The sequence below is a fragment of the Drosophila suzukii genome, chromosome 2R (genome assembly GCF_043229965.1).
Source record: "Drosophila suzukii chromosome 2R, CBGP_Dsuzu_IsoJpt1.0, whole genome shotgun sequence".
Lineage (NCBI taxonomy): Eukaryota > Metazoa > Arthropoda > Insecta > Diptera > Drosophilidae > Drosophila > Drosophila suzukii.
Window position 1 is genome coordinate 10,007,088 of NC_092081.1, and position 16,676 is coordinate 10,023,763.

Sequence of the window (16,676 nt, forward strand, 5' to 3'; positions counted from 1 at the left end):
TTTCTAAATGGGGAAGAATTGCTCTGGTGATTCACAAGATTCATCTGGGTGTCGATTTCGGTCTGTCTGTCTTATCAGCTCGGACTTCCCCGCTAAACTTTTATGGGTGAATTACTTTTTGTTTTTTTCTCGGTGTGTATGTCACCTTTCCTACTTTTTGCTTTCTTATCCTTGGTAGGCTCACAGTGTCCTTAGTTCCGCTAAGGACCCTGCAGTGCCACCGTTCATCACTGGTACACAATCATCAAGCAGTCGTCTGCGACGACACAGCCGAACATTTGTTTTACAGTACTCACTCAATAAGAAAATCCAAAATATCCCTTCAAAAACATTACTTTAAAGCGCTTACATAAGCTATATGATTTTTATTGTCTCTCAAACGTGACATTGTGTGAACTGGAATCAGTAAATTTCTTATCACCTCCGCAGTAAAGCATCTGGCAGCAATCCCATACACAAATATATAGGATTCCCCTATAGAATGATTTTGTATTGTATATTCTTAAGTAGCCTAATAATGTGAATTTTCCGAAAGTATGTATAGTAAAGAGGGAAATGTGGAAATTCTACAAATGTTTTAATATTAAGAAATTTTGTAACACCTTGTATTTTGTGTCTTAACAATATCGACATATTGTTTCTAATTAATAACTTTATTGGTTAGAATTATTCAGCCTTGGTTTGGAATAGTTCAGTTTCTTCAACAACCATATAATCTTCAACATACTTAAATGTAACTACGTGTAATTATTATCAGAAATTAATAAATCATTATTTTAATCATCAGACTTAAGTAATTACACTTGGGTCTTTCGAATGCCTTGCACCTCTGTAAGCTTCACATACCTTTTAGTGTCATTGGCGAATGCGCAGATCTAGGAAGGATTTAGGAGATAGATCCGCCCGGTCGGGTTCAAAGTGAATTAAAGTGTGTTATTCACAAAGTATGCAACAAAAAAGTTGTTTGAGAACCCACTCCCACCAACAAATCCTTGATCCCTGCCTGCTTGGTCATACTTTTTTTACACCATGGAATGTTATTCTTTTACCTTTTCTTTTATCTTTCTTTTAACCATTTTTTTCTTATACAGAACATGTATAAGTTTGTAAAGAAATAAAGAAAGCCGATAAAAAGAAATATACCCAAATGGTCTATTCCTCATCAATTAAGGTGACTAAGGTAATTAGGTAATTTTGAGCCATTTTTTCTAGGTGTACAGAATTGAAAATTTCTTGAACTTGCATTTTAAATTATATTTTATTGTCATTCATTTATTATAAAATAAATTAATTATTATAATCATTAAAGAAGGTTGATTAACCAAAATGGTGGGAGAGACCCAGACCAGCTCCAAAGTCGGTCTTCTGGTTGGCAAATGGTCCACTTGTCCACTTGCTGGCCGATCCCGTCAGATCCAATCGGGTGGCCCGATCCGCCGATGACCAAAGATTGCCACGTCCCTCCAGACCAAGTTGCTGGCCGATTCCTGGGAAATTGCTGTGGGTCACGGAAGCACCGTGTCCATTGATGTGGGAGTAATCCAGACCGGCTCCATTACGCTGGAACTCGAAGCCATTGGCCAGTTTGTTTTGGGAGGCGAACACCTTGGCATCCAGATTATGCCTGCCGTTGTTGAAGAGATTGGCATGGGCTTCCTGCTGGAAAACGTCTTTTACTCCGGGAGTGTGGGTTTTGGTTAAGGAGGCACCATGACCAGCGCTGAAAAAGGAAAAGAGGATTTGGGTTAAAAGAATTTTCTGATTATTTCTTTTTGCTTAGGAAACTTACTTGTTGTAGGCTAAAGTTCCTCCAGTGGTAACCGGGCCGCTTTGTGTGTTACCAGCTGCGAAAACCTGACCCACCACATTGTGGGTGGGGTTTCCAATGCCCTTGGAGAGATCCACTCGAGCATCGGCACCACCAGCGGGGTTGGAGGCCAAAGATCCTCCAAGCACCTGGCGGCGGAATCGAATGGGGCGGGATGTGGGAAAGCGACGTTCGTTTCCGTAAGGAACTGCCTCTGTTAAGGCGAAAAGGGCCACGATGGCGACGATTAGGATGCTTGACTTCTGCATGCTGCTGGATTGGATTGCTGGAGCTGACTGATGCCCAAAGGTGGCTAAAGATTCGCTTTTATACTTTGCTAAACGGGTAAGAACTGATCTGGTGATTTACAAGATTCATCTGATTTCCGATTTCGATTTGTCTGTGTTATCAGTTAGGACTTCCCCGCTGATCTTTGATGGGTGATTTACTTTTTGTTTTTTTTTTCCCGGTGTGTATGTCACCTTTCCGATTTGTTGATCCATTGGCGCTACTTATTGCTCTCTTATCCTTGGCAGGCTTACAGTATTCTTAGTTCCGCTAAGGACCCTGCAGTTTCACCATTCATCACTGGTACACAATCAACACGCAATCGACTGCGACGACACAGAGTTTTACAGTACTCACTCAAAGGGAATATCCACTATATCCCTTTAATAACAAAAATTTTAAGTGACAACCTAAGCTAGAAGATTTATTTGTCTCTTGAACGTGACTTTGGGTGAACTGGAATCAGTAAATTTCTTATCACCTCTGGAGATGAGCATCTGGCAGTAATCCCATACACAAATACATAGGATTCCCCTTTAGATGGGATTCATATTATAGATTTTTAATAAGCCGAAGCTATGTTAGATAAAGAGAAAAATGTGGAAATTTAGCTCAAATTTAAAATTACGAAATTCTTTAACAACTTGTATTTAATGTTTTAAAAATATCGACATACCTCTTCTAATTTATAAGCTTAACATACCTTTTAGTGGCATTGAGCAATGCGCGGATCTACGAGGGATTTGGGGGATAGATCCGCCCACTCGGTTGCAAAGTGACTTAAAATGTGTTATTGAAAAGGTATGCAACATAAAAGTTGTTTGAAAAAAAACTCCCACCAACAAATCCTGGATCTGTGACTGCTTAGTCATACTTTTTTCATACAATAGAATGTTATTTTTTTACCCTTTCTTTTATCCATTTTTCTCTTATACAAAACATCTATAAATTTGTAAAAAAATAAGGAGAACCGATAAATAGAAATATACCCAAATGGTCTAGTCCTCTTCAATTAAGGTGATTTTGAGGTGATTAGATAATTTTGAGGTACTTTTTCTAGGTGTACAGAATTGAAGATTCGTTAAACTTGCATTTTAAATTATTATTTATTGTCATACATTTATTATAAAATAAATTAATTGTTATATCCATCTAAGAAGGTTGATTAACCAAAATGGTGGGAGAGACCCAGACCAGCTCCAAAGTCGGTCTTCTGGTTGGCAAATGGTCCACTTGTCCACTTGCTGGCCGATCCCGTCAGATCCAATCGGGTGGCCCGATCCGCCGATGACCAAAGATTGCCACGTCCCTCCAGACCAAGTTGCTGGCCGATTCCTGGGAAATTGCTGTGGGTCAAGGAAGCACCGTGTCCATTGATGTGGGAGTAATCCAGACCGGCTCCATTACGCTGGAACTCGAAGCCATTGGCCAGTTTGTTTTGGGAGGCGAACACCTTGGCATCCAGATTATGCCTGCCGTTGTTGAAGAGATTGGCATGGGCTTCCTGCTGGAAAACGTCTTTTACACCGGGAGTGTGGGTTTTGGTTAAGGAGGCACCATGACCAGCGCTAAAAGAGGAAGAGGGTTTTCTGATAATATTTTTACTTTTGCTTGGGAAACTCACTTGTTGTAGGCCAAAGTTCCTCCAGTGGTAACCGGGCCGCTTTGTGTGTTACCAGCTGCGAAAACCTGACCGACCACATTATGGGTGGGATTTCCAACGCCTTTGGAGAGATCCACTCGAGCATCAGCACCACCAGCGGGATTGGAGGCTAATGAACCTCCAAGCACCTGGCGGCGGAATCGAATGGGGCGGGAAGTGGGAAAGCGACGTTCATTTCCGTAGGGAACTGCTTCTGTTAAAGCGAAAAGGGCCACGAGGGCGACGATTGGGATGCTTAACTTCTGCATGCTGCTGGATTGGATTGCTGGAGCTAACTGATGCCCAAAGGTGGCTAAAGTTTCGCTTTTATACTTTAATAAACGGGTAAGAACTGATCTGGTGATTTACAATATTCATCTGATTGGCGATTTCGGTTGCCTGTCTTATCAGCTTGGAGTTCCCCATTGAGTATTAAAGGTGAATCACATTTTTGTTTGTTTGTGTGCGCTACTTGACCTCATCACCTCCCCATTTGATGTGCGACCCATTGACGCCACTTGTTGCTCCATTGTTCGGATTTCACCCTCTGGTCCTAGGTTGGCATCTTCAAGTGGTTTCCTTTGTGGCCTGATGGAGGAGCGCATCATCATTTTGCGCAGGACAGTATTTGACAGTTATAAGCGATTCGCAATCATTTTTCTCACTTGATGTCAGGCTTTATCAATAGGTTTTGATTGGTTTTTAGGGGAGGGAATATAGTTGGGGAGGTAGAAGGGGTTAATGAGCGAAAAAAAGAGACCGGGAGAGAATTTGAGTGAAGTTTCCACCGAATTCTAATTGAATTTTCTGCGCAGGAGCAGGCAAAAAGGATTCAAGCCAAAAGAGAGAAGAGCGGAAACTTTAACTCGAAGTGTCAACGAAAAGCTTACACTGGAATATTATATTTATAAGCTTGATATAATATTTTAAAAAATCAAATAGTAAAACAGAAATAAATGATTGGCTTAAAAAACAAAATCATTTTAAACATAGACATGGCATGTTAAAAAACAAGTTCGATTTTTCATTTAGGTCTATTTTCTTTAGTATTTTACTTAAATAAATTTATAATAGTAGTAGTAGTAGTATAATTGTTTATTTATAAAAAAATTAAACCATTTTTTTTATTTTTACGCTTTAAAAAACGAACAGTCAATATTTATAATGAAATAGCTTAACAATTCATTAAGCTTTCTATTAGGGGGCTTGCCCATTTGTTTGCAAAATGACAAGCCCATTCATTATGATCTGCAGCCATTTGGATAATTTGTTTAAGTCTTATAAGAATTTACTATAAGACCGGTTTGTGAATCACAAGAGTCAGAAATTTATTGCGCTTAGATTCGTTGTCTCTCGTACGTCACTTTATGTGCCTTTTTTCGACTACATATAATTCTTATCAGCTCTACAGCTCAGCATCAGTGGATTGCGCTAGGAATCCCCGAAGAGTTTTTTATTATATTAGATTAGACATTATATACAATGAGAAGGTATTTTGCTGCTGTGTTTGTTGTATTTATTATTAAACGTTTAACCAGAGATAAGAAATGTTTTTAAATTTTGAAGGCACAATACAATTTTTGATTGGATGTTCATTTTGGATTTTCCCTTGGGGTCCACATCTTTAGGCGGGCAGAATGGGAGGAGGCCTTATAGCAGCTTGAGCCAGGTGATCCTCGACGGTGAATGCCTCGCGCCTCACTCGAATCGGGCGGGGATGGGAGGTGGGGCGTGGGCTGTAAGGGCGTGGCTTGCCTGGAGTGGCCAAAGCCACGGCGAACACACAGGCCAGAAGCAGGAAAAGGATGGTGAACTTCATTATGTTTCGAGTAAACAAGTCGAACTGATTTGATTTCAGTTCCCATAGGCTTTTTATAGGAGTCTTTCGAAGCAACATTTAGAGATTCGTAGTGTGGGCACGTCTTGGTTGCGGTCGCCTGTGGTTCCCCATCTCGGGGACTTTTAATCTTGCTTATCAACGTTGGTTGACAATTGGCCTTTTCTTGGTAAATGTAAGCATTGGCGGCGTAATAGCTAGGTAATTTACATTTTGGGCAGTGGTTAGAAATCTATCTTTTTAAAATGTCCCCTACACTTTTTCACAACTTTAAAGGTAAGTCGCCGATGCAGTTTTATAAGGGATAGCTATAATAAACTTAATTGATTAATATTTAAAAAAATACAATGTAGATTTACTTAAATTGTCAAAAATAAAACCATTTTTCTTGTAAAAATAATCTGAAAGTTGTTAAAAAAGTAAATAAAAATCATCCACATTAAAAAAAATATATATAACATGCTCGACCCAACAATAAAAATCTTCAGTCACATTTATCAGTACTAATATTAAGAAAAAGCATATTTAAAGCCCCCTCTTTATTGAATATATTTATAAAATATAATATATTTTTTAAGTCAGACTAATCAAGCTTTTATTTGTATTCCTTAACCTTTAATTTTCTTAAAACTTTACCAGGAAGTTAAATTTTTAAACCATTACTTTTGGCGCCAGGCTGTCACTTTCACCCGTTCCGTCTCTCTCGCACCCGCATTGGCAGGTCGACCCTCCCTCTCTTTCGCTCTCTTTGAAGTCCTGCTGTCGGCCGCGTCAAATCTCATTAGACTGGATACACACACATTCGCACGCGACAGCGGAACGCGCTTGAGCGAGCTTTTCCGTCCGCTTTTGAGCGCAACATTTGCTTTTCAGGGCTCTTTTGGAAAACTCTTGGGCAGCTTGCCAAACGCTCGTATAGAGGCCAGACACGAGGAAACTCTGCTTATCGATTACGCACGTAACACATTTGCCCTCACAGCACCAAAGAACCAACAGTTTCAAAATTTCCAGCTAGCCAAACAATATTTCTGGTGTGTAATGAATATACGTATAATTAGGTGAAAAGTGCGAAAAGTTTACATAATACATGGGTGATGGGCAAGAGCTTGAAGGAGGCTTTCTCCTCAAGTGTCTCACCCTGTGACAATGGCCTTCAAGAAGTGTGCAAAAATTGTCTATATATAGAGAGTGATATGTACCTTTAGCTTTTGTGGGCACGTGTGAGCCATTAAAAGGGGAATAAATCTTCAGAAAAGGATTACGAATACGTTAACTGTCACAGAGATAAAGTTGTGCTTAAAAAAGAAACCAAAACCTTGTAAATATATGTACATTGTACATAAATGTATACAACAATATTTTATAATTTTTATACAGTGTATATTTTGCTGACTGTTTATATTTTTCTTATTTTTTCTTATATTCCTATAATTACAATAACCTTTTGTTTTTCCACAAGAACCCCACATTTGCTTATATTCTTTGGTAGCAACAACAAGTCTGCTCTATATACAGAGAATAACCCACATATACACACACACACCCTCGTACCCATTTACCCACATTTGTTATGTGCCAACGGTGCGTATGTGTGATACCAGTAAACTCAACCAAAAATGTAATAGAAATTACTCACGCTCAAAGCTCACAATCTAAAACGATTCACTCAACTCGCTTGAGCTCACTCATAAATCAGAGTGAATGGCAGAGCTTCTTTGTTTTGCCATTGCCAAGTTGCAGAATTATTCGTTTTTCTTTTTAACGACAAGTGAAAAGAGTAAAATATTTGATTGCTCACTCAAAAGTGGTCAAAAAAAACTGGGAAATGTCAAACGGAAGTAGTTGACAGCAGTAATTGTTCGGATTCCTGAGTGGAAACTAGATGAGTGGATTCCGCTTGAGCTTAGCCTGGTACAAAAGCATTAATCCGGATTACACACTATCATGAAGAAAGGATTGAATGGGGTTTTTCATCTCACTTATAAATTATGACTTTTTACTTAGTTTAACATCTACCATAACAAATGCAATAATATTTTAAGAGTTTACAAATAGAAATGTTCTTGTCATAAGTATCGAATTTGATTTGAATTTATATATTCAAAAAAATAAATAGATTCAGTTTAGGATTTCATATATGTTTTGTATAAATAGTTTAGGACATTTTTAAATCACTCTTATAAACCATGCGATATGGAAATGACTTCCATTTCGATTTTTCTCTGTCGATGTGACTGAGCCAGAACAATGCAATGGTAATGCTGAATTGTTTCCTTTGTTTTCCACAGCTGCCGAATGATAATGGAGATGATAATGAGGCTGTAACGGGGACAAGAGAGACCAGACCGTAAGGAAGTGCCAGTCAAGAGGGGAAAACCATCAACCAGAGGAGGAGCACGCAGGACCATCCAGTGACACCATCCGAGTTCAAGGAACTAGAGAACAATGAATCCCTACACTGCAGGAGGCGGAGGAGGTGGCGGTGGCGGAGCACCCAATCCCTTTGGGGCACCCGCCGGAGGTGCGGGCTATGGCCAGCAGGGCTACGGCTACGAGCAGCAGGCCACAGGTGGCTACGACCAGGGAGTGAACTTCGGCAATCAGCAGCAACAGCAGCAGCAGGGATACGGACCTCCTGGAGCCAGACCAAGAGTGGATGTGGAGGCCACCGGAGAGGTGGATCCCAATCTGTAAGTCGAGAGAACGTATACTTAATTCAAAACCCAATAAGGGAGGATTTTTTAACAAGCCCCAAAAGAAATAATCAAAATTCTTGATCAAACATTTTTCTTAATATAGATAGTACGATTACTCCATTGAATACATTCTATTCCATGAATTCTTAACAAAGTCGAACCGCAAATTCTTCAGAACCAGAGAGAAATAAATGTTTATCACCCTTTTGATAGGCTTATTTATATGGCATTCTATTCTAGTGGTTTTATTGTGGTTTTAACCATGACTTCTTTACAAAATGGAACAGAAAATTATTCAGAACCAGAGAGAAACAAATACTTATCACATTTTTGACTCTTGAATAAAAAAGAATTCTTCTTTACTAGAAGAGATAGGATTTACCAAAAATGATTGTATTCATACACGGTAAAAAGAAATTTTTAGATTGCTTATTAGTTTTTAATTTTAAGGAATAGTAATTTGTATATATTTCTCACTAATTTGTTATACTTTCCCTCAGTTATCCGGAGGCCAAGGAGTCTACGCACAAAGTTCGCGGCCACTCGGACATTCTGGAAATGTTTTTCGGAGCCAGCACCGAACGTGAGCTGATTCCCGTGAAGAGTTTCTACTTTTTCTTCTACGCCGCCTTCGGATCGCTATTTCCGCTGATGGGCGTCTACTTCAAGCAGATGGGAATGAATCCGGGCCAGTGTGGCATCCTGGTGGGAATGCGACCCTTCGTCGAGTTCCTGTCGGCCCCATTCTGGGGCTCCTATGCGGATCGTTGTCGGCAGGGCAAGCGGCTGCTCCTGGGCTCACTGGCCTGCTGGGTCCTCTTTACCATTCCGCTAAGCTTCATCCGACCGGAGGCCATCAACTGCATTGAGCGGCGCAATTCTACGGACTTTGTGCTCACCTACACTCGCACGAAGCGAGATCTGTCGGCCATGTATGAGCCAGAGCAGATGGATCTGGGAGCTGGGACCATGCCAGCGGATGAGGCTCTGGAGGAGGCGGAGGCTGCCCACAGCAGGCACAAGAGATCCCTGCTGCTGCCCAGGATCGATGCGGGCATCTCGCCGGTCCATATCAACTTTGTGAGCAACTACGACGACAAGTACCACAGGGACTATGTGACGCCCATCTTTAGCTCGATGGTGTACAGAACTCCGGTAAGTCGATGGAAAATTAAATACAAATGAAAAGAAAGTTGGATTAAGATTAAGAAAAGCCTATAGACATATTAAATAATATAATGCTTAAAGAATACAATTTCCGCTTATTCATCTTAGAGTTTAATAAATTGCTAATAAAAATTAGATCAATTTACGTTTCTCAATTTCAACTTAACTTTTGACATTGAGATTAATTTCTGTTTCGGAAATATGTAGATTAATTAATGACCAATTTCTCAATGTCTTAATAACTTTGGTTATTGAGTTAAATAGGCCTTTTCGAAAAATATAGTTTAGATCTGTATAGACAGAACAACCTAGAACTTTTACTTGTTATTGAGAAATTAGAACAAAATCTGACTTTTGGCTCGTAGAATTTTAATAAGTTCTCTGCATCTAATTTCGTTCAAGTTGGGATTTTCAAATGTATTTAAGAGTTTTTCAATTTGTAGTGCTTTGTCTTCAGAGTATATTCATAGCTGTGGTTAATGTTGAATATATAATCCTAATTTATAAAATATTTTTTTCGCTAACCTATTCTTATATTACCATCTCAAGATCTACTTATTAGGTATGTTTTTAAAACCTTAGAGAAACTGCCACAACGATTTTATCTTTGAAAAGTAAAGAAATAATAAAATAATAATTTTCTTTTTCCCTCACAGGACATCCAGAAGGCATTCTTCCTGCTGCTGCTGGTGATCCTCATTGGGGAGTTCTTCAGCGCACCGGCGATCACTTTGGCGGATTCGGCTGTGATAACCCTGCTGGGCGAGGATGCGGACAAGTACGGTCACCAGCGAATGTTTGGCTCCCTGGGCTGGGGCATCTCCATGTTCCTGGTGGGCATCGCCCTCGATCACTCCACCTCGTTCTCGAATCACCCGTGCGGAGCTGGCAACAAGGAGAAGAACTACAACATCTGCTTCTCCATCTTCTCGGTGCTGATGACCTGTGCGATAATCTCCGCCTCGAAGATCACCTTCAAGTACGATCCCATCGATGAGCAGATGGCGGCACAGCAACAGGCGCAGTTCGTGGATCCAAACAAGCGGGCCGAGGACGAGTCGATGAACCAGTTGGCGGCCCAACTGAATCTGCCCTCGCTGGCAGTTGGTAGCGGCAGTGCCGCCTCGGGTGCCTGTGCCGGTGGCGTCAGTAGCTTCCTGGCCGCTGGCCATCAGCCACAGCCGCATATTGGGGCCGAGTCCAAGGTGTTCGCCCAGACGGCCAAGGAGTTGCCGGAGTGGATGACCGTGCTGACCCACTTTAAAGACCTGAAGACCGCTTCCTTCCTTTTCGTGGCCTGGTTCATGGGCTTTGGCATTGGCTTGATATTCACCTTTCTGTTCTGGCATCTGCAGGACTACGGTGGCACTCCCACTCTGTTCGGTGTGGCCTCTGTGATCAATCACGTTTCCGAGATCTTTGCCTACTTCTTCAGCTTCCGTCTGATCACCCAAATCGGTCATGTTAAGGTCTTGTGTCTGGGACTAATTGGTAATGTGCTGCGATTCCTTTATATTTCCTATCTGACCAACCCGTGGATGGTTTTACCCTTTGAGCTGATGCAGGGCATCACCCACGCAGCCGTGTGGGCAGCTTCTTGTTCTTATATAGCCCACAATACCCCTAAACACCTGAGAGCCTCGGCTCAGGGTGTTCTCCAGGGTATCCATCACGGTTTGGGGCGTGGCTGCGGCGCCATCATTGGCGGCATGTTCGTCACCTATTACGGTACTACTACTACCTTCCGCTGGTACGGCATCGCCTGCCTCTTCGTCCTCGGCTTCTTCATCTTCGTCAACTTCTATCGCAAGGAGCAGGGCTTCATCTCGGAAATACCCGTCACCGAGGATCCGCATCAGGTGAGTTGAGGGGCTGGGAACTAAGGTGGTATAAGCAGGGCTAAGAGAAAATTCAGTAAGAACAGGGCAGTGTATTAGAAAGTTACAATAAGAATTTGGAAAACGTTACTTACACTTTAAAGGAGTCTAAAAGTATGCTGTGAAAAATGTGACCTTTCTGGAATTTAGCAAAATATATTACTGCATACTTTTAGTCACCTGTTCATCCACTCAATTATTGTTATATTATAAAAATCAACTAGAGATCTTCATGGGATAACATGTTGTAATGATTATTGTTTTATTATAGGATAACATATTGTAATGATAAATCGATAATAGCTCAGAAAATGTATTCCTTTTAGGTGGCCGAAGAGACCTCGCATTTGGCTCCCCACGGCGTTCCCAGCAATCCGATTCCAAGGGCTCTGTCCAATTCGCGGTTGAACGAGATGAACCCGAACGGAGGACCGTACGGCACCTACCAGACCACTGGCGGCAATCTGGATATTCCCGGAGCCAACCCGCACAATCCATTCGCTCAGTAAACGGGGACTCTGATTCCCCGTTGTCGGCATTCAGCCCATTCCTCATACTCACAGAACTAAAACGAACAAAGTATAACCGCAAACATATCTTGGACATTGGCCTGCAATATGAATTGCATAACTGCATTGCTTTATTTTGATTTGTTGGGCAATCAACATACGATCTACACATAGCATATAGCATATACATATACACATATATATTTTATATAGGACATGCCACATAGCCAGCATAAAGATTCCGTATGAGTTAGATTGGTTACAGTCGATAGATAGTGGAGGGAAATCGAAACGAATTTTCACATAGCAGCTTAGCAATATACATAGGGCAATATATGTGTGTGTACGGATAGATATATATATGTATATTGTGCCGATCTATAATATTTATAGGCCTTTTTATATCAGTTGCATGTCGCCGGGCAAAGATTGTTCACCCGGTTTTAGTTTTCAGTTATGAACATGCCGAGTTTGTTGCCTGCTTTTGGGCGATCTCAAAAGCAAATCACACATACGGATGGGTTAACCCCCTAATCACACATAAAGTACCTAGACAACTATGCAAGCAACCTAATCAGAGATTGAAAATAACGGAACACCAATAGATGATGTGAATACGGGGCGTTTCAAGGCTACAGGACATCGGGAAGCAGTGGAAGCTGCTTCGCTTAGCCGCAGTTGATTATGACTATGATGTTCACTATACTATTTTATAGTATTAATTTAGATTATCCCTTGTCTTATGGCTTTGAAACGCACCGTATGGGTTTCCCAATAAGTTAGGGGAGTTTCTTGTAAAGAAAAAACTAAACACTTATTTTTAATTAAATTGTTTTACAATTAAAATATGTTTCGAAGATGATAAAAGTAGAATGTTCTTGGTTTCAAATATTTAAAAAATTTAGGCACTTCCATGAGTTAGAAATTTCCAAATTGTTCTATGCAATATTACATAAAAACAAAATTAAGTAATTTAAAGGAACATGTACTATGAAATATATATGTAGTTGCATTGAAACCCCAATTTAACTAAACTAAAACTTAAACACAAATGGAGATGAGAAACCAAAAAAATTAAACCAAATGATAAACAAATGTTGTAACGAATGATATTATGGAAAACCGCCTCATTGCAATCAACTGTTGAATATTTTAATTTTTACACAAATATACTAACAAAATGACATATTTTGACATACCTAAGAAAACATATAAAATAGATAAATATGATATACGTTTATATAGTATATGAAAGTTGACGCACCAAAGTGAAAAGGCAAACTAAACTGTATCTGTACCTAAGAGATATTTTTCCTGATTTCAGCTCGACGATAATGTAGCTAATATAGCAAATCTCTCGCTCGATATACATAAACATTAAAATATGAAATACTGTAAACATTATTATTAAATACTGTTGATAGCAAATTTGATTGGATATTTTCTAGTAACGATACGCTAGTTCTTGTGTACAGCACCATATTTGTGGACATTTTTGGGGTAGATGAACCTTAGTATTATGCATTCTGTACAACTGCACTCACAGTTATGTTTGTTGAGCCGATATTTAAAGAAAACTCTCTCTCTATAAATATATATATATTGAAAAAAATACTCATAAATGGTATATACACTTATATAAGAATGTACAAGTATTATACACAATGCGCATACATATGATACAAAAGAATACAATACCCAACCCAAAAAACCAAGAACCCAAAATGTCAAGTGAAGTAGATGGAAAAAGCAAGAAATCATGTAATTATGTATGTTTAATAAAACGTTTAACTACCGAGTGAAGTCTAAAGACAAAGGCACAAATTCTTTCGTCAACCATCTGTGTTTGTTCTTGGTCTTTATAAAGTAGTCCATATAAATCGGAGCAGTCTGTCGTGACGAGCAAATAAAATGCGGCTTGCGTTGGCACTCTTTTGTTGGGTGTTCTGTTTGGCTTTTGGTCAGATCAATGGAACACCGGCTTATTCAACACCGAAGGCACCAGTGGTGCCACTTCCAGAGGATAGTCCCAGGAGAGCTCCACCACCGCTCAGACCTGTTCCCAGACCACCGCCTCTGCGTCCAATTCCACCGCCTCGCAGGCTAACACCACCATCCCTCAGGCCAACACCACCGCGATATGTACGACCTCCCACCGCCCCGCCCATCAGGAGACCAACAATTCCACCTCCCAAGCCCACCGCAAGAGTATACATCACAAGGAAACCTACCATAAGAAACCCAAAACCACCAGTTACCCGAAGACCTGTAGTTCAAACTACTCGAAGATTCCTGATTTGGTCACGCCATCCTACTAGATTATTACCAACTAGACCAAATATAAGACCAACCTTATGGACCAGGCCACCAGTGCGTCCTCCGCTGCCAACTGTTCTTCCAACACGTCCAAGAGTGGGTCCCACTTTATGGACAAGACCTCCTGTAAGAGTCACAGTACGGCCCACCGTTCAACCTACGATTAGACCCACCATAAGACCCACAATTGCTACACGAAGACCCACTAATCGGCCGACTTTATGGACTCGGCCACCTGTAAGACCTTCAGTTCCCACAAACCCTACAAGAAGACCCACCTTGTGGACAAGACGCCCCATAGGCTCCACTTTTTCCACAAGACCTCCAGTTAGAACCACAAATCCACGTTCGACTTTATGGACCAGGCCTCAAGTTAGAACCACTAGGCGTTTAACGTTTATTTTTAACGATTCTACGCCAATACGATCAATTCGCACCACTATACCTCCAAGACCGGACATCACTAGATCCACAAGAAGCTTAATATTTGTGTTTCCAAGGGATACTACTTCATTAGCTCGTCGTCCCAATTGGACTGTTCATCCCACGGATAGACCGACAAGAGGATTTTTGGTTTCCACTATGAGAGCCTGAAAAATAAAGGTACTAAAATAAAACATGGAAAATAAACTCCAATAGCACGCCGTCCCAATTGGACTGTTCATTCAACACAGAACGACAGGGGGATTTACCACAATGAGAGCCTAAAAAAATAATGTAACATTTAAACCTTTTTGATAACGACTGGTCTGAAAATATTCTCTGCATTCATGCGATATTAAATTCTATATAACTTAATCATCAGTTGACGACTTTAAACATTGCATTAAAGTGCAGTACAATGGTAAAATAATTAAATACTTGGTGGGAAGGAATGACAGACGTTGGGATACTTCGTAAAGTAATTGTCAAAATAAATACGATTTTTAATGGAAGTGACTTATAGATTCGGCTTAATATTTTTAATTAAGGTATAACCAGAAAAACTCTGTTTAAATTATGTTTTCAAGAAATCGTTCCTCCTTTGTCCGGTTTTTTGTCCCTTTTTAAAACTTTTTTTTTATTATAATGGCAGTACTGTATGGATTTGTTCCGATAGTCAGCTAACTAGATAACTATTGAGTCACTAAGAATTATTTTTAATATTTTCATGAATTTTAATTGAGAATCTTGGTTCGTTTCCTAAAAATTGGCCTGTTTATCATGATCAATCGATAGACTTATCGGTGCCAGTGAAATCCAATCCTGAAGTCCTGAAATGAGACCAAGCTCAACTAAACTAAGACTGGGTTTTATGCACAGCAAATTTGGCTGGATCCGTCTTTAATGACCCCATCTCCATGACAAATTGCCCCGAAGTGCCAGCATACCCAACCTAAATCCAAGGAAACTGGAGTGGGGAGAAAAGTAGTTGTGGCATACCGGAAACGCTTCAAGTTTGCTGAGCTCATTCGTCTCTGCGATTTGTTGGCATTTCAACGGGCTGACGTGCTGGCTGGCAGTGGGCGGCATGTGGGGGCGTGGCGGGTGGCTGGGCGGTGGGCGGTGGGCGTGGTGCAGTGCCTGCTCATGCAATGATAAATGAAGTTTTAGTGGCTTTTGACCCATTTAATAAATTGTTAAAGTTGAAGAATGCGCAAGAATATTGTAAACTTGTTGGCCACCATTTCTTTTCCTCTCTCTTATTTTTTTTATTTTCCATTTTCATTTTTATTTGTATTTACATTTTATTTTTATTTTTATTTAGTTGCTACTGGCGTATTCTGAATTAGGGTTAATTTAAAAGTTGCCCAGCGTTGCAATGCTGACCCATGGTGAGTGAAGTTGTTGCCGTGTTGCAAACTTTGCCGCTCACTTTTCATGCCCCACTTCAGAAGTTTTGTTGAATTTTAAATAATTCTCTTAAATTGCATAACGTGCCCAGCTGTCCAGCCCAACGTCGCCCAAGGAACTTTGGACTTTCTGCTTATTAAGTTAGCGGCGACGACAGTTTTCAGTTAACGTGATTATGTGCCATTAAAAAATTGTATATTATCCACGAGTCACAGAAGGATGGAGGAAAAACTCGACTCAAATATCCATGACAATAAATAAGGAAAACCGGATGCGAGGGGGGAATTTCGGGGGGAATCCTCTCTGGCCATAATAAGCAGCATAAAAAGTCCTGGCAGGGCTCTATTAGAGCCAGGACTAAGCAGCTTGGTCTGTCCTCTTGGAACAGCCCCCACCAAAAAAAAAAAAAATAGAGAACATAAAGTATGCGCTGGCAACTCTTCCTCGTGGTATCCTTCGCCTTCGCCCCACTCCTTGTCAAATATATATTCTCAGCTATATAAACAATTTTCTTTTATGCAAGAATAACAAGCAACAAGAATGGATTTTTGCATAAGAAAGCCCCGGACTGAAGTTGAAGTACGATGGCATAGCGAAAATCCTCGCAAGGAAGCTGCTGCACAAAAGTCGGGCCAAATGCAATCCGAGCTTTGTGTTGCCATGAACAATCGGACTGGCAGGCTTGGCTTTTGATTGGGGGATTA

The 16,676-nt window shown here is 40.5% G+C and overlaps 5 protein-coding genes across 5 annotated transcripts; 2 read left to right on the forward strand and 3 right to left on the reverse strand.

The window, feature by feature from the left end:
- Window positions 1–1,239: 1,239 nt before the first annotated feature.
- Window positions 1,240–2,114, reverse strand: LOC108009529 (attacin-A). The gene is made up of 2 exons (XM_065863031.2): window positions 1,790–2,114; window positions 1,240–1,720 (listed from the first exon to the last, which is right to left on the reverse strand). The coding sequence occupies exons 1-2, from the start codon at window positions 2,074–2,076 to the stop codon at window positions 1,318–1,320; spliced, it is 690 nt and encodes a 229-aa protein (XP_065719103.2). The 5' UTR covers window positions 2,077–2,114; the 3' UTR covers window positions 1,240–1,317.
- A 1,068-nt stretch (window positions 2,115–3,182) lies between these two features.
- On the reverse strand, window positions 3,183–4,021 carry LOC108009723 (attacin-A). The gene is made up of 2 exons (XM_017074305.4): window positions 3,720–4,021; window positions 3,183–3,663 (listed from the first exon to the last, which is right to left on the reverse strand). The coding sequence occupies exons 1-2, from the start codon at window positions 4,004–4,006 to the stop codon at window positions 3,261–3,263; spliced, it is 690 nt and encodes a 229-aa protein (XP_016929794.3). The 5' UTR covers window positions 4,007–4,021; the 3' UTR covers window positions 3,183–3,260.
- Window positions 4,022–5,230: 1,209 nt separating this feature from the next.
- Dro (Drosocin) lies at window positions 5,231–5,582 on the reverse strand. The gene has a single exon (XM_017074307.3). The coding sequence runs from the start codon at window positions 5,554–5,556 to the stop codon at window positions 5,362–5,364; it is 195 nt and encodes a 64-aa protein (XP_016929796.3). The 5' UTR covers window positions 5,557–5,582; the 3' UTR covers window positions 5,231–5,361.
- An 865-nt stretch (window positions 5,583–6,447) lies between these two features.
- jef (major facilitator superfamily domain-containing protein 6 jef) lies at window positions 6,448–13,659 on the forward strand. The gene is made up of 5 exons (XM_017074303.4): window positions 6,448–6,605; window positions 7,863–8,264; window positions 8,771–9,425; window positions 10,094–11,296; window positions 11,641–13,659. The coding sequence occupies exons 2-5, from the start codon at window positions 8,020–8,022 to the stop codon at window positions 11,821–11,823; spliced, it is 2,286 nt and encodes a 761-aa protein (XP_016929792.2). The 5' UTR covers window positions 6,448–6,605; window positions 7,863–8,019; the 3' UTR covers window positions 11,824–13,659.
- On the forward strand, window positions 13,548–15,026 carry LOC108008163 (uncharacterized). Its single transcript, XM_036813069.3, is given in 3 exon segments — window positions 13,548–13,559; window positions 13,851–13,937; window positions 13,939–15,026. Coding segments are annotated over 3 exon segments (894 nt in total). The 3' UTR covers window positions 14,734–15,026.
- The last annotated feature ends 1,650 nt before the right edge of the window (window positions 15,027–16,676 follow it).